Source organism: Equus caballus, chromosome 8 (genome assembly GCF_041296265.1).
Source record: "Equus caballus isolate H_3958 breed thoroughbred chromosome 8, TB-T2T, whole genome shotgun sequence".
NCBI lineage: Eukaryota > Metazoa > Chordata > Mammalia > Perissodactyla > Equidae > Equus > Equus caballus.
The window spans coordinates 17,851,977-17,879,561 of NC_091691.1; the positions used below are offsets into that span (position 1 = coordinate 17,851,977).

At 44.5% G+C, this 27,585-nt stretch overlaps 2 protein-coding genes across 6 annotated transcripts in view; one reads left to right on the forward strand and one right to left on the reverse strand.

The window, feature by feature from the left end:
* WSB2 (WD repeat and SOCS box containing 2) lies at window positions 1-20,011 on the forward strand. Of its 5 annotated transcripts, none has more exons than XM_070220095.1 (10): window positions 268-429; window positions 1,172-1,262; window positions 6,825-6,993; window positions 11,672-11,916; window positions 12,080-12,211; window positions 14,567-14,667; window positions 16,029-16,201; window positions 16,957-17,067; window positions 17,189-17,296; window positions 17,914-20,011. In XM_070220095.1, exons 2-10 carry the CDS (start codon window positions 1,241-1,243, stop codon window positions 18,074-18,076), a joined length of 1,224 nt encoding a protein of 407 aa, XP_070076196.1. In that variant the 5' UTR covers window positions 268-429; window positions 1,172-1,240; the 3' UTR covers window positions 18,077-20,011. The 5 variants fall into 5 exon arrangements, with proteins under 5 accessions (XP_023502826.1, XP_070076196.1, XP_070076195.1 ...); XM_070220094.1 differs by having other exon boundaries at window positions 309-440; XM_070220093.1 differs by having other exon boundaries at window positions 309-440; window positions 1,232-1,262.
* Window positions 19,717-27,585, reverse strand: part of RFC5 (replication factor C subunit 5) — a 10,798-nt gene continuing 2,929 nt past the window's right edge. The window contains exons 4-11 of the mRNA NM_001309197.1: window positions 26,883-26,962; window positions 26,126-26,199; window positions 24,769-24,928; window positions 23,956-24,037; window positions 23,424-23,553; window positions 22,730-22,807; window positions 21,603-21,657; window positions 19,717-20,573 (exon numbers count right to left, since the gene is read on the reverse strand). Of these exons, the coding sequence (NP_001296126.1) occupies window positions 20,477-20,573; window positions 21,603-21,657; window positions 22,730-22,807; window positions 23,424-23,553; window positions 23,956-24,037; window positions 24,769-24,928; window positions 26,126-26,199; window positions 26,883-26,962 (756 nt within the window). The 3' untranslated portion in view covers window positions 19,717-20,476. The remainder of the gene's footprint in view (window positions 20,574-21,602; window positions 21,658-22,729; window positions 22,808-23,423; window positions 23,554-23,955; window positions 24,038-24,768; window positions 24,929-26,125; window positions 26,200-26,882; window positions 26,963-27,585) is intronic.

Below are 27,585 nucleotides of genomic sequence, written 5' to 3' on the forward strand. Positions count from 1 at the left end.
GCCCGCGCCGCCGCCATGTGACGGGAAGCAGCTGATGGCCTCTCCGGGCGGCGGGCGCGGCGGCGGCGGCGGGGCCGGGGCGCGGGAGGGGGCGGGGGCCGGGGCGGGGGCGGCATGAGAGCCGGCGGCCCGGGGGGCTGAGGCGCCCGCCGCCTGCCGCGGGGCCGCGCGTCCTCCATGGAGGCCGGAGGTGAGTGGGGCGGGGGCGCCCTCCCGGGCCTGGGGGCGGGCTCGGCCGGGCTCGGGGGGGGCCGGCCTGGGCCGTCCGCGCGGGCAGGCGGCGGGGTGCGCGCCCGGCGCCCAGCTTTGTTTCACTTTCGCTGTCAGCGGCAGCCACCCCGTCTCCTGGAGCCGACGGGACCGGGGAGATCGGGCCTCGGCGTGGCGGGACCCCCACCCCCTGGGACGGGGGCCTGGCACCTCCGCCCGGTGGGATGAGGGTGCGCCGAGCCCTAAGGGTGATACCCGGGGTTGGGGGGGGTGGCCAGGTGCCGGTGACGCACTCGCAGGTCGGGGTGGGAGTCCGCTCTGCCCCTTCCAGGCGGTGCGATGGTGCACCTACCCCCAGTCTGTTTCGTATCTGCAAAATGGGACAACAATAGTGCCTGCCTCCGTGGGAGGTTGGGAGCTTCCCAGACTCGCCTGTCCAGAGGCTGGGGTCTGGGGTCCCCGTTACAAAGTGCTTCCGAGCGTCTTCCAGGGGAGACGGATTCGTCAAGGGGGGTGGCGCTGGGGATGCTGATCCCTGGTGACACGTACGGTGCGGCAAGTTGAGGATTCCCTGCTGGGTGAGGCCCTGCGTCCTTGTGCCCCGCTGTCATCGGAGGCCGGGAGTCAGGGTACTGGCTGCGCTGCGAGCCAGCCCGGCGGACGGCAGGCTCAGTGGGAACGGTGTGCCGGTTCGGCACAGGCACAGCCTCGGGACCTGGCCCTCGGGTCTCCCTTCCACCCGCCTCGCCCCTGAGCCTCACCTATTTAGAAGTTTGGGGTGGGTTTCCTGCCCCTAAACCTCACCTATATAGAAATTGGGGGCGGGCTTGGGATTTATTCCGGGGGTCGGAACTCTTGACTAGACCCCATGCTTAAAGGCACGTTCTTTAGGGAGCATTCTCAGAACGGGTCCAGGCCTAGGGCTCGGAATTTGTTCTAGAACCTCTTTGTATTCTTCCAGTGAAGCTCGAGCGTTGTCCTGGTCTGGAGGATTCTGATTGTTGCTATTTGTGTTTCCCAGGCTTGTTGGATGGAGCAGGGATTGCCGGTGGGTAGGTTGAAATCCGGGTATTCCCTGGGGTGGTGTAACTTTTTAATTTGGGAAATGACATTTCTTTGTTTGCTGGAGTCAGGCATTCAGTAAAAGGTGTGGAGGCCGCTCTCTCCGCCTTCCCATCTAGATAAGGCCTTTCTTTTCAGTGAATGTGTTACCCACGGATCTCTTTAAATGGCCCCACTGTTTGCCCCAATCTTGTATGAATCTTTAGTAGCTTCCGCTGTTGTTTCCATGAGCTCCCTAGAGTTAAATCCAAAAGGATCTGTAGCTAACCTCCCTTTTTAGCAGGAATCTGTTTCCAGTTTTGAGTTTTTCCTAATGATGGATGTCTGTTTTAGGGGTATGAGCAGAGCTCTTGAGAGCTGCTAAGCTACTGTGAAAAAGAAAAAAAAGGCCCAAGAGTTACGTTCTTTTGAAACTCAGTAAAGCCCATTGAAATGAGATGACAATGGACAACAATAGATATCTTCAGAGCAGTGGATAGAATTCATTTATTCATTCAATAAATATTTATTGAGTGTCTACTATGTGCCAGGCACTATCTAGGCCATCGCTGGCCAATAGAAATGTAATACGAGCCACGTAATGTCATTTAAAATGTTCTAGTAACTGCAGTAAAGAAAGTGAAATTGATTTTAAAACTATCTTTGTCAATCCAACATATCTAAAGTATAATTTCAACATGCAATCATGATTGATCATTGATATATTTTAGGATTTTTTTGGTACCAAGTCTTTGAAATACAATGTGTAGTATTTTTTTTTCTTTCAGTTATTGGATTTTATTTTTTTGCAGCATTACATTTTATACATATTCATGCAGAACAGAAGTGCAGCGTTATTGAGGCTGCCCTGGGAGCGAAAAGCTGTTGTACGTAAGAATGCACCACCTTTACATTGTCACACTTTGCAACAATTGAACTATATGCAACTATTTTTTTTAATAATAAAATCTTGGTTTGTATTTTTTTTCTTTTGCCATTTTTTTAAGTGCAGTAACACTAGTTTATAACATTATATAGATTTGAGGTGTATTTCATTATATTTCGATTTCTATGTAGATTACATCGTGTCAACACCCAGAGCCTAATTATGATCCATCATACAGTGTGTATTATATACCTAACAGCCCTTCGTAATTCGGACTCGCCACACTTAAGTGGCCAGTAGCCACGCTTGGCTAGTGGTTACTGTATTGGACAGCACAGCTCAATAGCAGTCAACAGATAGACAAGTTCTGGGTGGGACTGGGGAAGAGTTAGACAATAAATACATAAAAACAACAAGTAAGCGATCAAGAAAGCATCTGTAAGTGATGATTATAAAGAAAACTAAATGGAGTGAGAGGAAAGTGACTGGGACACTTTAGATAGTGAGGCCAAGAAGGTCTCTGAGAAGGTGACATCAGCACTGAGCCCTGAATGATAAGATGGAGCAGCCGGGCAAAGATCTGGGGCCAGGCAGGCAGAATTTTCCAGGCCAATGGAACATCTAATGCAAAGATCCTGAGACAGGACGAATCACCAAGCTTCCTGCCAGCTGGAGTCATATTGCTTCCATCTCTGTGTTAAGGCGAGTCTCCGTTCACAGAAGAGTCCCATAATAAATATCTTTCCATTTGGCCTAGTTGTCTAAACACATCCCAATGTTTGATTAGAAAACCTTGATCTATAGGCCTTTTCACCAAGAAGGGCCACCGCAGGTACAATCCCAGATGAGGCTGGATCTTCCTGGCTCCGTTTTTTTTTTTTCCAGTTCTGCACTAATTATGGCTTTCTTTTCCAGCAGCCAAGTTTAGTTTGGGCCCAGACTCCCCGTCAGAATTTCCTTAGTTATAGAAACTAGAAACGAACAGACAGGAGTCACTGAGTTCTTTCTTCTTTTAGCTTCTAGATTCCTGAGCCTGAAATAGCAAGAGATTAAATCCCCAAATCATAGAAATAGAGTGTGAAATCTGGGTATGGCTTGTGTTTAAGAAGCATTTCATGCAAAATGTTTGGCATAGGCATCATAATAGTTTAAGAGGCTCCGTTTCGTTTATATTTAAAGAGGCATACCATGTATATTTATTCAGCAAATATTTACTGTCTGCCTGCCCTCTGCCAGCAGTTCTGCTGGGCACAAAGTCCCTGCTCCTGTGGAGCTGATGTCCTAGTTGGGGGAGACGGATAATAATCATACTGGCAATTGTGCTGTAAAGAAAATAAAGTGAGGAGTTGTGAAGGAGATTGACTTGGGGTCAGCGAAGGGCTCTTTAAGGAGTTGTCATTTGAGCGGAGACCTGAATGAAGAGAGGGATCCAGCCATGGGAGGGGGGGCAATCTGGGCAAAGGTCCTGAGGTTGGAACTAATTGCGCACAGTCAAGGGGTGAGAAAATGCTAGTGTGCTAGAGCCGGGGGCAGGGAGAGGAGAGGTGTAAACTCAGGTGGGAGATGAAGGCAGAGGCCAGGTTTATGCAGGCCTTCGAGGTCAGGGCGAGGAGTTCGGATTTTATTCTAGGAGTGGTTGAAATTGATCTCTCTGGTGAGGAAAATGGATGGTGGGAGCCAGAGCGGGAGCTAGGAGAGCAGTTAGAAGGCTGCTTAGTGAAAGCTGATGTTTCATAGATTAGATGAGATGATGGTGATGAGATGATGTTGCATAGGTTAGAGTAGTAGCCATGGAGATGAAGAGAAGTTGGGTTTGCCGAGTCTTTTGGAAACAGACTTGGTAGGACTTGATAATGGATTTGGTGGGAGGTTAAGAAAGGAGAGAAATCAAGTTTATATTGCGTAGAGTTTCCATGGTGTCAAAAGGGTGGATGATTTGAATGTTGTGGAAGAAGTGAACCAAGTGTGGATGTTGTTAGGATGGAATAAAGAAGTCAGCTGATGAAAATTTATCTCCAGATCAGTCAATGTCATTTAATATTTGACTACATCCAGGTTTCTCGACCTTGGCACTGTTGACATTTTGGGTCAGATAATTCTTTGTGTCGGGGGCTGTCCTGTGGACTGTAGGATGTTTAGCAGCATTCATGGCCTCTGTCCATTAGATACCAGTAGCACCGTCCTCAGTTATGACAACCAGAATGTTTCCAGAAATTGGCACATGTCCCCAGGGGGCAAAATTACCCCCGTTTGAGAACCACTGGACTACATGAAGGAGGCATTAACATACTATGGCTGTGTCGTCATAAGAAAATATCTAGAAGTAACGAGATTGAAGAAAACGCTGTGGGATTGCTGCGTAACGTCAGGAGACCTGTTTTGGATTTAAAATATAAAGTAACTTCTTACCATGCAAATATTCACGTCCAGAGGAGTATGCGCCTACAGACAAGTAATTGCGTAAATGAGAGGATCATATGTGCAAACACATACACATTTCCAGGAGGAATTACCTGGGCCTTTACAAATGCTCATCGAGACAGACCTAATATAGTAAAACCTAGACTTACACACGGAACCTGAGGGAATGAATATTTTCTTTACAAAGAAACTTCCTTAAATTTTCTTTGAATAGCAAAGCCACCAAAGGCTTGATATGATTTATTAAAATTCTATTTAAAGACAGAATTTCTAGCAACACATTCTATAAAACAAGATACACCCATGTATTTTCCTATAAAGTATATACCAGAAAATGTATACATATATAAATGTTATATACATATATGCACAAATACGTGCATCTTTACCATCTATTCCATTGAATCCAAGATGTCATGAATTGTATTGCCATTATGTATCCCTGAGAAAAAATACTGCGTATTTAACTATGAAAAGTTAGTCCTTGTGATGCGGGCTGGGCGAGTCAAGGAGTCAAAAGAAAGATTTCTTGGACTCTCGAGGTCTGGCAGTAGTGCCCCTTTATTCAGAGAATAGCGTGGGCACAGGCCCCACGGGCAGTGAAGAGCTGCAGGCATGGGGACAGCACCCATGGGGAGTGAAGAGCTGCAGTGTGTGGAGAGTTGGGGCTAAATTTATAAGGCATGGGTACTTATTTTTACTAGACAAAGAAAAGATGATGTAAAAAGTCATTACAGGCTTTCAGTGCAGATGGGGTCTGGTTATTGTGTGGTCGTATAACTTTAGATGTGAATCTGGTCATATAGATCAGCATGTAGGCCAGGACACCTTGGGCTTCTGTACTTGGGGCAGCCTTGATCCACATCACTTGTAAGGTACATCCTGATTTCAGTGAGGTCCAAATGTGAGAAGACGTATAAGGGTATGTCCTAAAGTATATGAAATATGGGCTATTTAAATTACTATCTGGTAACATATGAAAGGGTCAGAGTCTCGAAACCATTAAAGTAGAACATCAGGAAGTGACCTCATTCAGGATGGAGGCCAGTATTTATATCAGTATGCATCACAATCCTAGTGGTCAAAAAATCAATTCAGAAGGCCTTTAACTTAGAAGCTTTGTCAGCCATGGAGACTCTTCTCTTGGAGTAGAGAATTGATGTAGGAACTGCCCTGCAGGCTGATGAAGAAGCACCGATCCAGCACCTGCTCTTCACAAGGTGCTGTGCTAGAGCCCGAGAGAAACGAAGGTTTAACTGTCTTGCTGTTTGAACAAGGTGCTTAAATTCTGGTTGGGGGGTGGGCAAAGGAAACTGGTTACTACAGGAGAGAATGGAATAAGCGGTGGACCGACTTGCGCTTTGATAGTGTGAGATCAGGGTAGACGTCTCTGTTGCTAATCTAAGTGGGATTCTCCTAGGCAGAGAATGAGTCCAGACGTGAACGTGCCTGAGCTGCTCGGGAAGACTTGTGTGGCCAGATGTGGCGTGCAGGGAGTTGTAACAGAAAGGAGCCCGGGGCCGATGGTGTTGGGTGGAAGGCCGGGGCCCAGCGTCTTTTATTGTGTAGGCAGGTGGGATGTATTTGAAAGAAATGTTGTGATGTGATGTGTGTTTCAGCTTTAGCAGGGTCTCTGGGGGCAGGAAAATGAATCAGGAGAGTCTTGTAAAAGACCTGGGCAAGATGGGATGATTTAAATCGGAACAGAGAGGAGATGGAAGTGGGAGCCTGATCATTAGGCCTGAGGGAGAGGAAGCAGGGCAAGTGCTGAGCGTTTTAGCCTGGATGAGGAGGAGCATGCTGGTGAGTGAGCCGGAGCCTTGGAGTTTGAGATACTCCTTTCACTTGTGGCCTCACAGCAGGTTCTTTTTGAGGAGACCTAAGATACATGTGAAGGCCTCCTAATCTGCACCATGCAGCATGATCCTTGCCTGGTCTCTCCTCTCTTCCTCCTCAGGCATTCATAGGAAAATGAGGCCTCCATTCACTGGGTTCACCCGCACAAAGGTTACTCTGAGTCATGGTTAACCAGCAATCTGTTGGAGTCCCGGGACTGAGTAATGGCAGTGGAATGTGGCCTGTGGCTACTGTTATCGCCCCAGGTCATTTAAATGACAACTCCCTCTCAGCCTCCATAGTGTCACCCTTTGCCATGGGGAGACAGCAGCTTTCCTGTACCTGAGTGAGCAAGGTGGTCAGGGAGCCTGGCTCCCCGCCTCCGTGGAACTGAGGGGGCTTGTTTGAAGCATACTGTCTCCCCTCCCAGAGGAACCACTGCTGCTGGCCGAACTCAAGCCCGGGCGCCCCCACCAGTTTGATTGGAAGTCAAGCTGTGAAACCTGGAGTGTCGCCTTCTCCCCAGATGGTTCCTGGTTTGCTTGGTCTCAAGGACACTGCATTGTCAAGCTGATCCCCTGGCCGCTGGAGGAGCAGTTGTAAGTATTCTGGCACCCAAAGGGACAAGAGAGTCCTCATGATGGAGAACATGAGCACTTTCCCAAATCAGTCCTGCCATTCGGGGTCTCCCTGCCCAAGAACAGGAGAGGGAAAATGAACAGTTTGGGAATTGATCATTGGGTTTCCAGAGTCCTGCATTCTGTATGTGCGAAAATTAATTCTATCGAGATTCCGTTAGCTCCGAGTTCTTTTTTAACTGCTTTATTGAGATAGAATTTACACATCGTACAATGTATGATTGTATGATACAATCATAGAAAACTACAATTTGTATGTGCAAATTGTACACTTGAATTGTACAATTCAGTAGCTTTTCGTATGTTCACAGAGTTGTGCATCCATCACCATGATCACTCTTAGAACATTTTCATTACCCCAAAAAGAAACCCCACATCCCTTAGCCGTCCTCCTACTCTGCAGCCCTGAACAGCTGCTAATCTTCCTGTCTTTACAGATTTGCCTATTCTAGACATTCACATAAATCGAATCATACACTGTGTAGTCTTTTCTTTTTCTTTTTAAGATTTTATTTTTCCTTTTTCTCCCCAAAGTCCCCTGGTACATAGTTGTATATTTTTAGTTGTGGGTCCTTCTAGTTGTGGCATGTGGAACGCTGCCTCAGCATGGCCTGACGAGTGGTGCCATGTCTGTGCCCAGGATTCTAACTGGTGAAACGCTGGGCCGTCAGAGCAGAGCATGCAAACTTAACCACCCGGCCATGTGGCCGGGCCCTGTGTATAGTCTTTTTTGACTGACGTCTTTCACTTAGGATAATATTTTCACAGTTACCTAAGTTGTAGCCTGTATTAGTACTTCATTTCCTTTTGTTGCCAAATTATGCTCCACTGTGTGGAGATACCACATTTTGTTTATACATTTATCAGTTGGTGGACATTTAGGTTGTTTTCACTTTTGGGCTGTTATAGATAATGCTGCTATGAACATTTATATACAAGTATTTGTGTGGACGTATCTTTTCACGTTTAACTGTTTGAGGAACTGTCAGGCTGTTTTCCAGACTAGCTGCACCATTTTACAGTCCCTCTAGCAATGTGTGACTTTTCCACATCCTCACCAACACTTATTATTGTCTGTCTTTTCGATGATGGTGTAGCCATCCTAGTGGATGTGAAGTGGCATCTCCTTGTCGTTTTGATTCGCATTTCCTTGATGGCTACTGATGTTGAGTATCTTTTCATGTGCTTATTGACCTTTTGTGTATCTTCTTTGGAGAAATGTCTGTTCAGATGTTTTGCCTATTTTTAAATTGGGTATTTGTCTTTTTATTAGCGACTAAGTTTAGTTTCTGATATTAACTAGTTTTTCTTTCTTTGGGCTGGACAGGTCCCGTGTCTGCATGTTGTGAGCTCCCAGTCAGATGGCCCAGCATTTGCATCTTTTTGTTTGTTCCAGGGCAGCTCTATGTCTGCATTTATTTATTCAGCCAACATTAGCTGCAAATCTTCTTTGCCTGACCCTGAGCTAGGGGTTAAGAATCCTGAAATAAATCAAACACAACCCCTGCCCTTGAGGGTCTCATTTGTTTTGTTTTGGGCATTTTTTATAAATCACATTAAATTTAAGTTTTTTATAAGTTCAGTGTGCAGCTTGTTGCCTTGATAATAAGTAATGCTGGCAAGAGTTTGCTGAGATGGGTACTCTGCACACTGCTGGGATTGCGGGGTGTGAATTGATGCACTTTGTGGAAGGAAGGCTGTTTGGCAGTATGCATCAAGGACCTTAAAATGTTCTCCCAGCTGTTAGGAATCTCAGAAATGGGGTCATCTGTTTCCATATGCGATTTTCATCACGAAATTAATTATATAGTAGTGAAAAATCAGAAATCGCTTAAAAATCCAGTGATGAGAGAATGGTTAAGGAAATTGTGGCATTGCCGTATGATATTTTTGCAGCCATCAAAGATTCTTATGTGTTTTGTTAATCGTGATTTTCGGTTCCTTCTGTGCTCAGTTTACTGATAATGCCAAGGTCGTTCGTTGTTTATTGATCTTGCACTCAAAATACGAGAGACTCAACTTCATATCCACACTTAAGTCTGATATAAATTTATAGTCTGAAAAAGTTTTTTTTTAAAGTATAAAGTGGAGAATCTGTTTTCCTGAAAATTACTCTTGTATCAAATGTATACTTTACTAGAGGTATTTATTCTTCCAGTGTTCACTAAGGAAAATGGGGATTTGAGCATTAACCTTTTTTGTGTATCTAATATAATGAGAGAAAATGTTATTGTTTAATATATTAAATAAGTTACTTGTTTTGAAAGTAACATGTTTAAAATCACACATTTTAAAGAATATTAACTTGGGGAAATGCTTATAGTTTAAGGCTTATTGAAAAAAGTGAGCTATAAAACCATATATGCAATATGGTCCCAAATTTGTTTTTTTTAAACATATATATATACACATAAATAAAAATTTACAGTGAAATGTTTACTGTGGTTAGAGTGGTGTTAGGATTATTGGGTAATTTTTTTATTGTTTCTCTCATTTCCAAATTTTTCCCATGTTTCTCTATTTTCATAATTTAAAATAATTATTTTAAAAGTCCTTTAAAAAGGGGGAATTTAGGGCCTTTATATTCCTGTTAGGATTGTTACACATTTTTAAAAATATTACAGTGCTTTTGATATTGAGCAAATAATTGATATTAATTAGGTAATTGTACTACTTTTAGAAATGAAGTTTTTAGAAACTTTAATTTCGGTGAAGTTCTCCCAGTGATCTCTCTTGCCCTTCCTGTAATCGCATTTTGCCACCTCCTGTCACTCATCCCCTGATTCATTGGCAACCTCAGAAATCCAGGTGATCTGTTGAGCGCTAGCCTGGGATGCCCCAGACTCGAGTTCTAGTTCTAGTTCTGCCCCTGCTTTTGTGACCCCAGGAAAATTAACTCTACCCCTAAAATGGAGATTTTTAAATTTTAGTCCCTCTAGAGAAATTAAATGTATAATATTAAAATGAATTAATATGTCGATGTGCCCTAGTTTCTTTGTAGTAAAGTAGCTACAGATGTATTCCTTAATTCGAATATAGGAGTTAGGATTTTATGAAAAATCAAACCCAGGTAACTTTGGCAGTTCCAGGCTGTCCTACAGCTCTCCCCGTAGCCAGCGTTTTCTGTGCTGCTTCCCTGTCTGGCAGACCCAGGCCCCTGTGCCAGGGCCAGGCAGGTCTGTGAGGCGTGTGGATTAAGCAGGGCCAATCGAAAAGACCTTCCTTACCACATTCAGACATTTTGTCAGAATAATAAAATTTCAGGCTACATTTGGCCATTTAAACCTGGGGTTGGCAAACTTTTTCTATTAAGGCCCAAATGGCAAATGCTTTTGGCTTTGAGGGCCATATAGTCTCTGTCGAGACTATTCTGCTGTGCTGTTCTAGTGTGAAAACAGCCATGGGCGGTTCGTGAACGAATGAACGTGGTGGTGTTCCAACTAGCCTTCGTTTATAAGAACTGACTGCCAGCCTGGGCATAGTTTGCCAACCTGATTTAGACTAATAGAGTTTTAGAGCTGAAGGAGCCTACATTTGCCACAGTTCCTCCCTTTTAATTTTACAGGTGAACTTGGTTAAAATTCCTTAATATATTTCAACTACACAATTGACAAAAGTGTGATTAACTCACAGCTTTTTGGAAACAAATATATACATAAAGAGGTCCAGCTACATGTGTGTTGAGTATAGGGCTTCTCATAGAACTGAGTTCCAGCTTTCTCATCTCCATTTCCCCTAGTTTGATGTACCCTGGAGTGTGGTCAGGGTCACATAGAAAAGTAGGACTTAATACTCGCCCTGATAAAGTGTGCTACATGCAGGAAACTTCACGTTTTCCAGCTGACCCCCAGGGCTGTCTGACTCCGCATGCCTTTGCGATACACTGTCTGCTAGGTGGAGTAGTGGGCAGGGCCCAGGTCTTAAGGAGTCTCACTTGGCTTATCTGGGCCTGTGTTTCCCATAAGTAGAATATGAAAGGAGAGGGTTGAGCTAGGAGCTCCTCCAGGTCAGGGCACCCCTGAACCATTCTGTGGGTTCTTTCTTTCCTTGACAACCCCACTGGTTGGTTCCTGTGCTGGATGTACCATCAGAAGTCAACGAAAGAGCCTCATTAATTGATTAGAACATAGTGAGTGAAGGTGGAAATCAGTGTGTACCAAGCAAACTGTGTTGGCCAGAAGGAGGTTTATTTTCCTCCTCCTCGGGGCTTTCTTAGCTAGAGGTAAGGGGGCTCATCAGGCAGGAGAAGAGCAGATGAGTGTTCAGACCCTAAGTTCTGCCCCAGTTCCAAACCTACAGCATGCCCTCTTTCTCATGGGAAAAACTGAGTGCATCTTTCCTTCCACGCGTCAAAACCTGAGAGAGCTTTCTGAGGAAGCGTATGGCTCCCTAGAGCATCTGTGATCTAGTTATCCCACCAGGCAGGTCACCCCATTCCAGGGCTATCACAAATGAGATGATCCAAGGCCAGTGGAACCTCTGTTACATGAATTCTAAAAAGAAAGAAAAAGAAAAATCATACCAGAATTCACTGAAGGCCAATTTGTTTCTAGGACTTTAACATCTTAGATATCCCAGGATGAAAAGTTGGTTGACGTGGTGACGATTTCAGGCTCATTAAGAACTCTCTTTCCCCCAGCATCCCTAAAGGGTTTGAAGCCAAAAGCCGAAGCAGCAAGAGTGATTCAAAAGGACGAGGCAGCCCAAAGGAGAAGACTCTTGACTGTGGGCAGATTGTCTGGGGTTTGGCCTTTAGCCCGTGGCCTTCTCCACCTAGCAGGAAGCTCTGGGCACGCCACCATCCCCAAGTGCCGGATGTCTCCTGCCTCATCCTTGCTACAGGACTCAATGATGGGCAAATCAAGATTTGGGAGGTGCAGACAGGTAGGTCATTTCTGGGTGGCACAAGGTCCTGGAGGCTCGTGGGCATGTTCTAATTAGGGAACAGAGGATCTACTGGCAGCCCAGTTGGCTAAGGGGTGTAGCAGTGACTGGCAGACTGGGTGCCGCCTCTCCCGCTGACTGAATGCTCCTGCTCCCACGCCAGGGCTCCTGCTTTTGAATCTTTCTGGCCACCAAGATGTCGTGAGAGATCTCAGCTTCACACCCAGTGGCAGCTTGATTTTGGTCTCTGCGTCTCGAGATAAGACTCTTCGCATCTGGGACCTGAATAAACATGGTATGGACTTGATAGAACTACTTGGCAACTCCAAAAATACTATATTTGCCCCTTTCTCCACTTTCCCGGTCATTTTTGTCTAGAATAGTGGTTCTCAACCTTCTTCTTATTGCCTCCTAAGGATCCTTTTTAGATATGTTTTTCTAATCCCCCATGAGGTTTTAATACCAAAGATACACCGTTTATTTATGCACTGAATGCACATCTATACTTTCAGTGTAAAAACACGTGATTTTTGGGGGACACCAAGAACCAATTTTCACTCCTACTGATATCAGCCCTTTTGGAAAAACTGATCTGGAACAGGTTTTCTCAACCACAGCACTGTTTACATTTTGGGGTGGATAATTCTTTGTTGCGGGCTGTCCTGTGCATTCTAGGATGGTGAGCATGACCCCTGGCCTCTACGCGTTAGATGCCAGCACATTCTCTGGTTGTGACAACCAAAAATGTCTCCAGACATTGCCTGGTGTCCACGTGGAGGGCAGAGTCTCCTAGGCTGGAAACTGCTGGTCTAGAAGTCATCCGTGTTGGGTACACTCTGTTAGAAATAAAGAGTTTCTTTGTGAAGTAGAGTCTTTGCCTAGAAGAGTTCTCTCAGGCTAGAGAAGGTCAACTTTTATGGAATTCTGCCTTGAGCAGAACTGCTTACGGGAGCAGCCCAGTAAAGAATTTCACACATCTTTGGTGTTGATCTTTAACTGGAAAGGTGGCGTAGGGAAGGGGAGTTTATTTCCAGGCCATTTCTCCCCAACGTGGGCAGGGACGCAGGGCCTGGAGGGAGGCAGGAGGAGGAAATGGCGATGTGGACGGTTCCTGAAGAGGCACACTCGTCCCCAATAACGGCACTGGGACTCTTGTCCAAGCCATGATGGTTCCAGCTCCCCACAGCCACAAGAGAGGACCTCTCTCCCGCCCTCTTAGAAACGAGTCTGATAACTTGTCAGACAGCTAAGAAGGTGCTAGTAATGTCCGCATCTGGCAGCATCTAATCACTGAGAGGATTCCGGATAGTTTCTGCCCATTACTATGGAACTTGAAGTCACACAGTCTAAGAAAGCTCTGCTGACTGGGAAGCCTTCTCAAAGGCAGTGCCATTTTTAATGCATGGCCAGAGGCAGCTTGTCGCCAGCTAAGGAAGGTCCTGGAAGTGGCTTTAAAATCACTTGGTGGCTGGGAAGGGGGTACTAGCTGAGGGTGACTGAGAGTGGGCAGAGTGGACTAGGCCAGTTATGAGGACTGCAGGGAGAAGAGGGGACTAAAGTAGTGTTCCCCGCTGCCTGGCCCTGCCCTACCAAGCTGCCTTAATTTATTCAACACTCACAACTACTCTGGGGGCCAGGTACTCTTCTTATCTGACAGCTCAAGAAACCATGACTCCCTCAAAAAAAATATTTATTTATACCCGTTTTCTTTTTTGGCTTGGCTCCTGCCGCCCCATCCTTCTTGTCTTCCCCTCCATTGCATTCCGCTGTAATCCCCCTGCAGCCTTGTAACCCCTGCCGAGGGCCTTCTGTATTTCCCTGTGTACTTGCATAATCCTCTTCAGACACCTACACTCTTACATTTATGGGTTTTGAGGTCATTGTTTCACAAAAATGGATTCATATTCTTCACGTTTTTTTCTGCATCTTGCTTTTTTCGCTAAACAGTACTCCGTGGAAATCTAGATCCCCAATTCCATTTGAATTAACGGAGTGGATATATCACCATTTGTTCAACCATTCCTCACCTGTTCCCCTATGGATGGGCATTTAGTTTTTTCCAAAAACTGAGAACTGGAGAGGTTGCGTGACTGACCCTGGGTTATGCGCTGAGTAAACAGTGGAGCCACCGTTCAAATTCAAGTTTGCCTGACCCCAGAGCATGTGACCCTAATTCCTCTGCACCCTTACTCACCCAGACAGCCTGGCGAGGGTGAGAGCATAGAGTGGGATCCTTGTGATGGGGGAAACTGCCACAGAGTGTAACAACCAAGAATTGAAGATAAACAAACTCAAATTTGGAGGGATGCTTCAAAGTGCTTGAGGTGGTTGGGGGACCTGAAAAGAATGATCTCTGCTATCAAAGTGAGCTGTCAAATCTGACCCTTTATCCCACTGATCTTGTGGATTTGGTGAAACAGAAGGTACTAGTTTCCTTTGGGCATTAGAATAGCATATTCATAGATTTCAGGTGTTTAAATGACAAATCTTGCCTTATTTCTTTCTCTGCATTAAAAAAGTGGGCCTTTGGGCTCAGTTGATAGACAACCAGATGCATGTACTGGGTGGGTGGCTGTTCCTCCCAGTTCTTCAGTCTTGCTGCGTAGTGGATTTGAGAGTTGGCTCGCTGATAGCTCCTTTTCTCTGCTAGGTAAGCAGATCCAGGTGCTATCGGGCCACCTGCAGTGGGTCTACTGCTGCTCCATCTCCCCGGACTGCAGCATGCTGTGCTCTGCAGCTGGAGAGAAGTCGGTAAGTCTCAAACATTGTTGCCTTTTCCTCTGTCAGTTTAGTTCAGCAAGACATGGAGTCTGAAGCAGCCTGTGTTGTGAGAGGGTCAGTAAGCCAGTGTCCTCAAACTCCATCTGCAAATCAGCCCCAACAGAAGGTATGCTGGTGGGTGGTGACCTCCTCCTGCACACCTCCCATTTGATTTGCACTTTGACCTGAACCAAAAGAGAGGAGCTGTTTGCCTTTACAGAATGGTAAAGCAGTGCTTTTTAAATGTCTTTTCCCCTTGGAGTCTAAGATTTTAAAAGTTACAACCCAGGGACCGGCCTGGTGTCATACACACTCCGTTTTCAACAGCCCCAGGGTTCACGGGTTCAGATCCCAGGCCAGACCTACACACCACTCATCAAGTCATGCTGTGGTGGCATCCCACATACAAAATAGCAGAAGATTGGCACAGATGTTAGCTCAGCGACAATCTTCTTCACCAAAAAAAAAAAGAAAAAGTTGCCATCCATATATGGATCTAAGTTTCCTTTGAACCATCCAATTTGAATCTACCTAATTAGAATTTCCATTTCACATCATAAAATGTACAGTTACTTATTGAACTTTGTCCTGAAATCCTTTCTGTTATTTAAACAAGTATTAGAAACCCAAGGACAATATGGGAACAATTTGTTTGAATTTTGTGCCTGCATCGAGCTGTTTGCTGTGACTGACTTGGGAGAGTTAACAGTTAGCTATTTGGTATACCCAGGTAGTTAATCATTCATTTGAGGTTTGGAACTATGTGAAAGTGAGCGTTTTCTTAAAGGGAAGAAAATAAAATCCTACTTTTAATGATTCTCAGAAAGGTTTAAAGTGATGAACTATGTCAGACGTAGAGCCATGGGGCAGATTTCCGTGGTCCTGTAAACATATGGGCGGTGTAAACTGTCTTGGCAGGGTGCCGCCACTTTGTTGGGGGCCCTGGAGCTCACTTCTGAGCCCTGTTTTTGGTTTTAAGTGAAGGGATGAGATAGCCCTTGGCTTAGGTCTTCATCAGCACATATTGCCTGTTTGCAAACAGCTTGGAAGCAGAACGCAGAAGCCTCTACTGAGATGTTGTAGCTGGCAGACTTCCTGAGGCTGGCTCAGTTTATTCTCCCTTCAAGGAAGTTCCTCGAGCACGTCCATTGGTTAGGGGCCTCAAGAATTCAGACCTGTTACTTTATAAACCTGTATGATACGTTCTGGAAGAGCTGTAGAAAAGGGGAGTGGAGAACCTGGCTTCACCAGGCCCTGGGGCCTGAAGAGGGCATTGCTTTGCCTTTCACCGACTGTTCATGTTCTCAGCACTTTGTTTCTGCCCCTAACCAGGCATCTGTCACTTTCCACAGGTCTTTCTATGGAGCATGCGGTCCTACACATTAATCCGGAAGCTAGAGGGCCACCAAAGCAGTGTTGTCTCTTGTGATTTCTCCCCCGACTCTGCCTTGCTTGTCACAGCTTCTTACGATACCAACGTGATCATGTGGGACCCCTACACTGGGGAGAGGCTGAGGTCACTCCAGTAAGGACTGAATCCCTGCGTACGACTTCCTCTGTGGGGTGACTGATGAGAAACCGCCTTGGATTAGACAGGTCCCTTTTAGAGTCTGGGGCATGGGAGGGGACACCCTGGTGAAAAGACACAGTGGGTTCAGTGGTTATTCTAAGGCACTGGTGTGCACTAGTGTTTCATTGTCAATTAAGTTCTCAAATTAGACCCGAGTGCCTTTGAGTCTCCTGATAGAGAAGGCTGTCTGTACTTCTTTGGATTCAGCATTATGAAACTCAAAGTGACTCTTTCTTTCCATTTACTAATAACTGTAGAAACAAGCTCAGAACAATCCTCTTATCGAAACTGTTATTTCCAAAATGAATTTTCGTGTTCTCACAACTTGGTCTGCTTTTTCCCTTTGTCTCTGTTGTTTTATGAAGCAAATAATAGGTACTCCTATAATTATCATGTATCTTAGCTTAAAAAAGACTTTCAGTTTGTACTGTGGCATTAAAGTGAGGGCTGACCTACTTTGCATAAGAAAATTAGCACAGGGAGTGTTAGTAACCCTTCAGTCCCCTCCACAAGACACTCGGAGCCTTAGGAAATGCACTTTTTTAGTCTTCTTTTCTTGTCTGCAAATCCCAAGCTTTTCCATATGGGGTACAAGATGCATCTTGAGTCTTTTCATGGCCATGGCAGTTTGGCCTCCTGCCTGGGGATGAAAATGAAGGGGGGAGGGTGGCTGTCACTCCAGGCCTACTGTCATGTTTCTTTCTCCTCAGCCATACCCAACTCGACCCCCCCATGGACGACAGTGATGTCCACATTAGCTCCCTGAGATCTGTGTGCTTCTCTCCCGAAGGCTTGTACCTCGCCACGGTGGCGGATGACAGGTAATGAAGAGACATCTTTATGCGGCCTCAGAGCAAGTCCCTGCAAATAATTTTAGCATCACCCTCGGCATCTGGCCCCAGGTCTGCTAATCTGTGAATGTTCTTTTTTTCTCTCGTCCAGGCTCCTCAGGATCTGGGCCCTGGAACTGAAAACTCCAATTGCGTTTGCTCCTATGACCAATGGTCTTTGCTGCACATTTTTTCCACATGGTGGAGTTATTGCCACAGGGTATGTATCTGTTAGCTGAACAGATGGGTAGCAATTGCTGCTGAGTATACCATGTAGCTTTTTAAGGAAAGAAAGCATCTAGAATTTTCTTGCCTATGAGGAAACCTTTTAGGAAATCCAAGATTACTTAAAATTCTAATATTCTATTCTGCCAATATAGGTTATTATTTACTCTTTAATATTTAATCTAAATGTAATTAAAGAGCTACAATTCATGCCACCTAATGGGCCATATCTGCAAGGAAGCGTAAATTAAGATGATGCAGAATTTATATGGGAAACCATTTAGGGCAGAGACCACCTTCCAGGGAACATCTATAATTCAGTCGGTGGCACTCATCTTCCCTCTGTTCCATTCGCGCTCATAGTGCGGTTTAAAGAGGGCTGTGCTGACAGATAGCACTTTGATATCAAAGGTGGCTGGAGTTCTTCTAGTCCTTTCAGCAGATTGAATTATTTAGCACCACAGCCTTTACATCCATTTCAACGGTCAGGGTTGCATCTCACTCCAGAGTCTCCTGCTATTGCAAGTCAGAGTGGAAACATTAATAACCATCACAATGAAAACATGTATTTCCAAGGTCTGTCCTTACACGTCGATTTCTGTTTCGTTTCAGGACGAGGGATGGCCATGTCCAGTTCTGGACAGCTCCTAGGGTCCTATCATCACTGAAGCACTTATGCCGAAAAGCCCTTCGAAGTTTCCTAACAACCTACCAAGTGCTAGCACTGCCAATCCCCAAGAAAATGAAAGAGTTCCTCACGTACAGGACTTTTTAAGCAACGCTACAGTCTTAACTTGTTTTCTTTGTAGCAGGATAAATCTTCCTGGCAAAGGAGTAGCTGGAGTAATGGGCCAAACATCTGATCTTGGATTGAAATAGAATTTCTCTTTGGGATTGTGAATAGAATGTAGCAAAACCAGATTCCAGTGGACTGGTCATGCATCTTTCCCCCTGTGACACGTGCAAGTCAGTCAGAGGGGATTCTGCATCCACGGCAACACAGCCTTACCTTAAAGCTTCAGTCCACTTATAAACAGCAATTTGAACTCTTTCTAGTTGTTCTGATTCAAAGTGCAGTTACTGATGTTGTTTTAATAAGAGTAACTAGCCCTCAAAAGCCTCTGTGTAGTGGCAGAGTTTCAACTCCCTCAACTGGGAAGTGTGGCTTCTGCCTAGTACTTGTCATTATTGTGTTTCAGATGCAGTGGTGGCATCGTTTAAAGTTCTCTCCTGCTGTGTCAGTTGTTTTGATGTTGGCAAATGCTCTCCTTTGTCTAGCTCCCCTCTGACCAGCAGGACAAAATTTTCCTGGAGCCGTCTGATGTGAGGTATTAACTTAGCTTAACTAAATTACAGGTGACTCAGACGCTGTGCTCCTGACTGATACAGACACTATCATTGGCTTTTTTTGTTTTTAACAATGGTGTGCATGTGCAGGAGATGACAAATTTATATGTCAGATTACACAAGGATGTATTCCTAAACTGCATGGCTGTTCAAATGGCTACTGAGTTGTCAGTTGTTTGCCATTCGTTACCATATTTATTGTATTTTCTCAACTGATGTTAAGGTACAACTGTGTTTTTCTCGACGGTATCTAAAAACCATAGTACTTAAGTCCAACAGTTGTGAAGCTGTCTCTTCTTCCTTGTGTAAAGACCTGGTGTGGTCATCGATCGAGCTGACTCTCATGCAGAGCTGACTACTGCCTCACCTCAGACTCATCAGCCAGCCTCCACTCCACCCCTAAACAGAAACAGCTTCTTAAAAGCGCTGCTCTCCTTCAGTGGAGACGCCTCATTCAAACAAAATCAGCCTTTGGAAAATTTAATATATTGTAAATTATTTTAAAAGAAATGCAACATCTTATCCTTTGGCTTTCTTAATAGGTGCTTTATGGGGGCCAGTGTAACATTATAAAACTTGAAAATGTAGAGGAATCTCTCCCACCACCTTTGCTGCTGACGGCAAACATTTCTTTTAGATGAGAAGCTTTCATTGAAGCAAAGTGAAAAGCTTTTGGCTCTCTGTTTCATTTCTTCTAGTAAGAAAGAAAAATCCCCTTTTAAAACAAGTGAGTGTGACTGGACAGATGGGAATGCATTGGGCAAATTTTTAATTTTGTGGTTAGCCTGAAATATCACAGACAGCATAGTCTTAGAGGCTCTGGGTGGCTCCTTGAGGTCCCACCTGGCCATTAGATTCAAACTTTGCTGGTGTTCTTGGGGAGCGAGTCTTACACGAATGATGGAAATAACTGACTTCTCCCTTTTGGTAGTATAAGAATTTGACAACTTTATAACGAAAAGCCTCCAAAGAAAGTTTATTCTGTGATACCAGAGACCGAGGCAGCTTTTTCATATAGATGCAAGCTGAGTAAGTATACCGGGCTAAGGAAGGAAGAGTCACTTGTAATACAACCAACAAGAAAGCTGCTTTATTGTGAAGACCACTATCATAAATGCAGCGTAATTGCTGTGAAATAAACGCTCCAGTTAGAAACAAGTCCTAATCCTTGAGCAGGTGCCGGTTCACAGTCCAGCTCCATCTCACGTGCCCTCCCTGCCTTGACAAGTGAGTGTTGTACAACCTCTGGCCCCCAGTGGCATAATCTAAGTGAACGTTCCTCTACTGTCAATACACCACAATTAGGGGCCTGCTAGTAATTCTACTTCAAGAAGAGAAATAAAAAGACCAGTTTTTAAAGTAAGAGAATTGAGTCCATTTTTATAGGAGTATGATAGTTTTGGCCAGAAATCTACTAACATCTATTTAGATACAAAGATTGTTCCACAGATTAGATTTATAAACTTAATTTTGGAGATGTTTTGTTTATCTTGAGTTGGAAGACACTTGGACTTTGAAAGCCTTATGTTCCACACCAAAATGGGGTAGGCCAGTTTCCTGTCATCCAAGCAACTGTAAAAGCCTTAAGGCTGAAGAAAAGGTTTTTGCTGCTTCCCCCCCATAAAACACAATTAATAGTTGTATGTTAAAGTTGTTTTGTACATCCCTGTTCCAAAAAGCCACACACACAGTACTTTTTAAACGTCTGCCCACCCACGCCTGGAACAGTTTTCAAGATGTGGGGTGACTGTGGCTTCATCCCATAACCAAGTCCCCTGTTCTCCAGTCACTGCTGGGCGTGACAACTGTAGCAAATGATCCTCAACATCTAGGCCTCTGAGACAATCAGGTCTCTGGTGACTTGAAAAGCGGCAATGAGGGAACTCAGCTGGATCTTCTCGTTGGTGCCAACAGAAAGTCTGTACCTGAAAGAAATGAAACAAAAAGTAAGAATAGAGAATATCACAGACAGCTGCCTTTTAACAAGAACAACAGAGATCAAAGACTGAAAATCTGGAGGATAGGAGGTAATAAAAACTTATCCTCAACAGCAATGTTAAGTGTCCTCTAACATTTTCTTCTCTGCCTTAAACACTCATTTATGAAAATGATTCAAACTGGCGAGGAAAAATTTTAAAAATTGTTAGCAATAACAGTGTTCTGAACTTAACTTTGTTCTAACTGAATATTGATATGCAGAATTTATGTGATTAAGGATTATTTCTTTATCCACAAAATGCATTAAGAGAAGAATCATAATTAAGATTTCTTTCCTCTGAATTCACTGGGAAGTTTGGTTGACATATCTGTGGTTCTGTGGTCTAGTCAGTAAAGCAGGACATTGGCAATTCATCTTGACACCTTTTAAGTGCCCAGCCATTGAAAACAAAATCCTCATGTTCACAACGTGACCTAATTTGTGCATGTGAAGGCCAATGACAGCAAATTAGAGTTGGCCTATGTTGATGTCTATTTTGAACCCAATGCTTTGTCTACTTAAATGATAGCTGCCAGCTTCACCGGGGGCTAATAACTGTGGTTACTGACCCAGGCAAAGTGGGAAATTGAATTTATGTTTACTTTCCCCCCAATATGCTTTAGCATGCCAAAATGCCTTAATAACAGCAGGATGACTGGTCATCCCCAAATGACATAGATGTCTGAACTGAAGCAGGCCTCCCAAATAACAAGAGCATTTCCAGAACCAATGTGGAGCCCAAGCCTTTGAGGTCTTTATCCCAAGTATATAACTGAGCTGTACCCTGCTTGTGTTTATTCATATGTTCTTTAAGCAACTCACACTCTTCCCCATGTATCATTCAATAATACCACCTAAAACTTAGATTATACCATATATGAATGATTTAAAAAGGTTGAAACCAAGCAGGTAGAAACAACAAACACCAAAGGGATAACAGCAGGAAAAGAATGAAAACTGGGAAATAAATACTCACTCGATGTCTGCCATTTTGGTCAATAAATGTATTCGAACTGAAGTTGGAAAGTCAACTGGGGGAAAAATGAAATCAAATGAGTGAGGTCTGTCACTCCCTACTATTAAAATCACACAAGACAAGTATGAGTTGAAACATCAAATAGATAACACTAAACTTCTCTTGAGGCCTCAGATCACTAGATACCACACCTCTAATGAAGTAAAAAGTGTATACGTTTTCATAGTTTATCCACTCCATTTTGTGATTCTTCATGGTATAGCCAAAAAGAAAAGCAGCAGATTCCAAAGTGATCATGAGAAGACAGAAGCATTACCAAGACTGCTCTTTGAACAAATGATAGCTCTACAAGCTAACTTGAAAGCTGAGTTCTCACCGTCCTAGTTTTAAAAACAACTGATTTTTAAAAGTCAATTCATGCTCAGATTGCACAAAGTGCAGAGCCCGGTTTGGGCCGACCATGTTCTCGGGCAGAAGCAAACATGCCAGCCAGCCAGGAAGAGGCCTGTAAAGGCACTGTCAGAACCAACATTCATGGGCCCGGCAGTCTCTGTCTGCAGTTGGCTGTTGTGGAGGGAAGAGCTGCTCCAAAAGGCTGCGCCAAAGATCACAGGGGGGCTTGAGAAAATACCGATGCCCATTCCCCCCAAAAGGCCCACTTAATTGGTCTGGGGTGACTCCTAGGTGCTGCAAGGTTGGGAACTGATTCTTTGTCTAGAAGATATGAGCAAGTGTGGAACTTCAGATGGTTTACTTAAGACTGCTGCGCTTTACAGGAAGACAGGCCTTTCTCCCCCTCCCCTTTTGGGAAAAATACTCTGTTAGAAATGTGAATTAAAATATACTACTTATTGCTATAAAATACAAACCCTCGGTGGAAATAAAGTTAGCTTTCAGGAGTTTCCACTCTCCCCAGCAGTTCTAAAGGTTAAAAGAGTATTTTTGGAACAAAGTTTTAAATAGCAGCAAGACAAAACTAAAAATGAGGGGTCAGGTTCATACTTCCTCTTCATTCCTGTATTTTTGCTTCAAAAATGAAGCCACATGCTCCCTGTCTAACCAGCCGTTACCCCAAAGCACATCACCCTCTCCACAGCTGCTAACCCAGGGAAGAGTGTGGAAGTTACCTCTGTGCACGAACAAGTGTATCTCTGTCAGGATATCATGTAATGCCAAGCCCTTGAGAGTTTTCAACTCTGTAATATCTAGAGAGGAGCAGTTAAGGCAAAGGGAACAAGTTCCAGAACAAACACAGTGCAGAGAATGTTGAATCCACACCCCGGTGAGTGACTTCCAAAAGTAGGGCTTTTAGTCCCAGCGCAGCTGTTGCTCTTTTTCCATTTGAAGCTGCACATGTTGGACCCCAATTCTTATTTTTCTTATGTTTTCATCTTCAATAAGGGCTTTCAACCTTCAATAAGGTTTATCTCTGTCTAGCAGAGAACACAGCCACATGCATTCCCAAAAAAGGCTTCATATCATTCCCCTAGCTTTTAATTTCACGGTAAAACAAGAGTAATACTGACCACTTGAAAACGGTTGCATCTTCCATCCCCAGGTCTAACTGCTGCTCTCCCATCTGTGAGTGAAGCAGCTTCAAGCCGCCCCCAGGTCAGAGCCCTTCAGGAAGAACTCTGGGGTGTTAAGACAAGTCCTCACTCCATCCGCAGACATCGTGCTCCCACCACAAGCTGACCAGAGTCACACGCAGCCAACTGTCTTTCACCAGAAGGGTACGGGTGTGGCTGCAGCCTGAGCAATGGGACCAAGTTCTGGTCTCAGGCACTTACTGCGCCCTCGGCAGGACACAAGAAAGGATACTTCTGTAGGCTGTGGTGAAATCTTGATTCAACATCCAGTCCAGAATGTTGGCGATGTCTGACTTGAGCGGGTGCCCTGTGCAGGTGTAGACAGTCTCCTCTGTCACCTTCCCAAAGGCCATATTGGTGCTCTGTGCAGACAGGGGGAGAATCACAGTGGCTGTTCAGAGCAGCCGCCAAACTGCAGGCTGGTCAGGAGGAAACCGCTGAGGCAGCGAGGTTGCAAGGGCACAGGACGGCTCAAACCTCGTATTTTTTACACCGGTAAGAATTGGCCTCATCAGAGTACGCCACTGTTTGTTGACCACATTACAGCTGCACAATCATTCCCTATCTTTCCCTTGTTTGCAACAAATTACTTTTTCAATTAATCAAAACGCAAAGGTGGGGGAAATCTTTGGCGCATTATGAGACCAAAGTCTTACCAGTTCTAGATTTCTGAGTTTACAGATTGGTTGTACTGTTGCTTATGTCTTTCTTTAAAAACTATTCCGAAGCAATGACTCTGAGATTTGCTGCAAATAGTACTGTACCTGCAAAATGTTCAGGGCCCTTCGCATATCTCCACTGGAGAGAGTTACAAGTGCTTTCATCCCATCTTCACTTATAGCAACTCTGAAAGGAAACAGGCAGAAGGGACATAGAGGCCCCTGAGAGCACAGGCATTCACCCAGGGAACGAGATGGCCTGGAGTGATTAAGGCTTTGAAACAATGAAAGAAAGAAAGGAAAGGAAGGAGTTAACAATCCTCTCCTGCTCGCCAGGATCTAGAATTCCTTCTGGTTTTTAGGGATGTGGGCTTCACATTAGTAGTCACAGCCCACTCAAAATCTAGACAGACCCTTATTTTAGGCCCAAGCATTGCTATGTTGAACGACCAGTTCTAAATTCTGTTCTCTGGAAAGGGCACTGGTGAGATCTGCGATCAGAGCCAAAGCACCCCCTTTGAGATAAGCAGCAGCTTGGGTGGGCTACTTGCTTGGCATCTGATTACACAGAATGCAATGTCTCAGAACCTTCCCTTCTAGTCAAAAAAGCCAAGAGGCATCTTAGCAGAAGGGACTTGGCAGCCTGTAGTCTCCAATGACAAAAGAAGAGTAGGAGGCAACTGAGACAGCTTCCAGGGAGGAGGATGGAAGCAAGAGAAGAACCAAATGATTGTTATGAAGAGCGTCTGGGAGATACTGGAGAAAATGACAGCAGCTAACAGACCCTGGTGCTGGGCACTCTGCTAAGTCACTTACAAACACGGCTTTAAATGGAAACCCGCCGGCCATCCCAGAGCCCTGCTTACACCACACTCAATCCCCGAGACACTCCTCTTTCCTGCTTTTCAATATACTTACTTCTCTTCTTCTACAACATGCTGAAGGCGGGGGACCATGAGTTCTGGAGTGAGGGGACCAAATCGGAACCTTGTACATCGGGACTGCAAGGCTGGGATGATCTTTGACAGATAGTTACAGATGAGGCAAAATCTGGTATTTTCAGTAAATTTCTCAATCACTGGCAAGGGAAAAGAAAACCACCTCATGTCCATTCTGATATCTCAAGGGACAGAGAAGCCTGAACTTTTCTATGGTCCCACAGAGGGTACAGGAAAAGAATTCAAGAATGCAAACAGTGGGGATGCTACTATAACGAGAGGGTGTCACCAGTGTGGTCAAGACTAGAAATCAGCCACTCTCCTTTCAAAAGCTGACAAGTCACTTCCACGGATTTTACAAAACGCACCCTTTTTCAAGAGTTGCCATGATTCTGGCGCTCCTACCATTCCATTGCATTAAGATATGAACTCCAGTATTCCTGCCCTTTTGCATAAAATTCTGTTCGCAGGTTGATGATGCTTCATCTTCTATGGGGCGGGGAGGGGAGTGGCTTCTTGCAGACTTTCCAGTGGACCTTGTCTTGAAGCCTCAGAGCATTCGAGGGAGCAACAACTCCAATTCAGAGATGCTTATGACAGCAGTCTCATTTTGTAGGTACCCAGTGTTCTCGCATGGGGATCTGCCCAGACTGACAGTCACTCCACAAAACAAGATGCCAAAGAAAGGCTGCCAAAGCTTTTGGACCAGAAGATATTCTAACTGTCCTCCTCTTCTTAAACGTGGGCTGCAATCCACTCCTTCCCACCCCGAACTCCTAAAGGCCATTCTCTCCTAGCTGATTACCTCAGAATCAGGAATGGCCTTTCAAAGAAACTAACCGCACCAGGCCCCTTGAGACAGTCAAGTGACAGGATACCCTCCCTTCCCTGCCAAATCCCTCACTTGGCAAGTAGGGAAGTCATGTCAGCTTTCTGACTGTCACTAAATTCCCAGTATTATTTTCCTGGCTATTTTGTATCTAAGGGTACGAACGGCAAAAAGGTCTATTGAGCAGTTTAGGAATGAAAGACTTTCCATAACCTCCCATCAACCATGAAATTGAACCCAGCAGAAAAGGATGACACACCAGTGTCTGGTCACACCTAAAAGTCCCAACAGGGCTATGTCCTTAAGCTACTGAAAGGGGGAACCCTGATACAAAGCTATTTTGTCTAGATCATCAGGTGGGGTACCCAGAGAAAGGTACACAGACTTCTCTGGGCCAGAAGATGAACGAAAACGGAAAACCAGCCACATCACAGCTCATGCCAAAGTTCCTAATTCTCCCACCGAAGCGCTGATCAGCTAACACACCGTACCTGGCAGCTCTTCTTACCTCTCCTCAAGGCATTCTGGGCGTCCTGAGTCATGGCGTCAGCTTCATCCAAGATCACTAGTTTAAAGCCTTTCCTGAGAAAAAAAATGGCACCATCTAAAGATTTCTTCAATCTCACTCCAACTTCCAGGCACAAATCTGCATCTTCACATTTGTGCCACCAGGCCCTGTTTCATAAAGTCCATATCTCCTACAACTTTGACCAAAGCAAACATCTGCGGTCACACAGAGAGGACATATCCCATCACTCCTTCAACTCTCACAGGGAACTGAGACCTAACTTCTGTATGTTTTTACGTTGTATCCTCTGGCACCTTCATCTTCCTTCTGCATAGTATCCTATTACTCTAGCGCGGCTTCTTTCCACCACCTTCACTCATGCCTGTCTTTTCATCTTTTTCTTTCCCTTTTTTTTTTTTTTTAAACCACCATCCTAGTTATCTGTCCCAATCTCAATTTGTTTTTGTTTAAATTCAAACCAGCTCATCCAGTCTTAGGATGTAATCAGGCCTCAGTTAACTGATAAGATGAAGTTAATGCTTCCCCAAAGAATTTGCTAATATAGGCTTAGATAATATCTTATTTCAATATTTATATTTTAATATTTCTTACTACCATCCCTGCAATTTATTTCTTTTTCATGGCTGCTTTTGACAAAGTTATTTTTTTTTACCTTTACAAACTGGCAAAAGGGAGGATTAAAAAAATTAAGCTGATCAACATCTCTAGGGAGAGAAATTAGGCAAATAATTCTTACTTAAATATTGTCCTTGTGCTAGCAAAGCTCAGGATTGGTCCCCGAACGATATCTATTCCTCGGTCATCTGAAGCATTCAGCTAAATGTGGGAGAAAGAAGCCAGAATAAATAAAAAACACGTTGGTGTGCTATCTACGTATTAATGTATCTTTTCACCAATCCAGCTTAGCAAGCTAGGTCTCTAGGTTTAATGACAGCTAACAGATAATCATTATTAAAAAAAAAAAAAACAACAAGATCACAACTATATATAAAACTCACAACTCACTAGATCATTCATTACATAACATTCTGGAAGACAAATGACTTTTTTCCTCCCCCTTTTGAGAACAATCACTGAGGAATATTTGAGGAATCATTAACTGGCCTGGTCACACTGAATAGCACCTCTGGCATGAGCAGAATGATGCTAACTTTAGCTACCACAACCCGGAGCAACCTGGAAGTTACCAAGTTTTTAAGACATTGAAGTAAGAATGTTGGTGGCAGCAAGATTCTAAGACCTATATCAAAAAAATAAGTTATCGGGCTGGCCCCAGGCCAAGTGGTTAAGTTTGTATGCTCTGCTTTGGCAGTCCATGGTTTCGCTGGTTCGGATCCTGGGCGCAGACATGGCACCGCTAGTCAGGCCACGCTGAGGGGGCGTCCGACATGCCACAACTAGAAGGACCCACAACTAAAAAAATATATACAACTATCTAC

What these genes read in the sequence shown, in the direction of transcription:
- WSB2 (XM_070220093.1), top strand. An exon ending in GGAGCAGGGATTGCCGGTGG is followed by an intron (nt 1,263 to 6,824) that starts GTAGGTTGAAAT and finishes CTCCCCTCCCAG; the next exon opens with AGGAACCACTGCTGCTGGCC. An exon ending in GCCACGGTGGCGGATGACAG is followed by an intron (nt 17,068 to 17,188) that starts GTAATGAAGAGA and finishes TCTCTCGTCCAG; the next exon opens with GCTCCTCAGGATCTGGGCCC.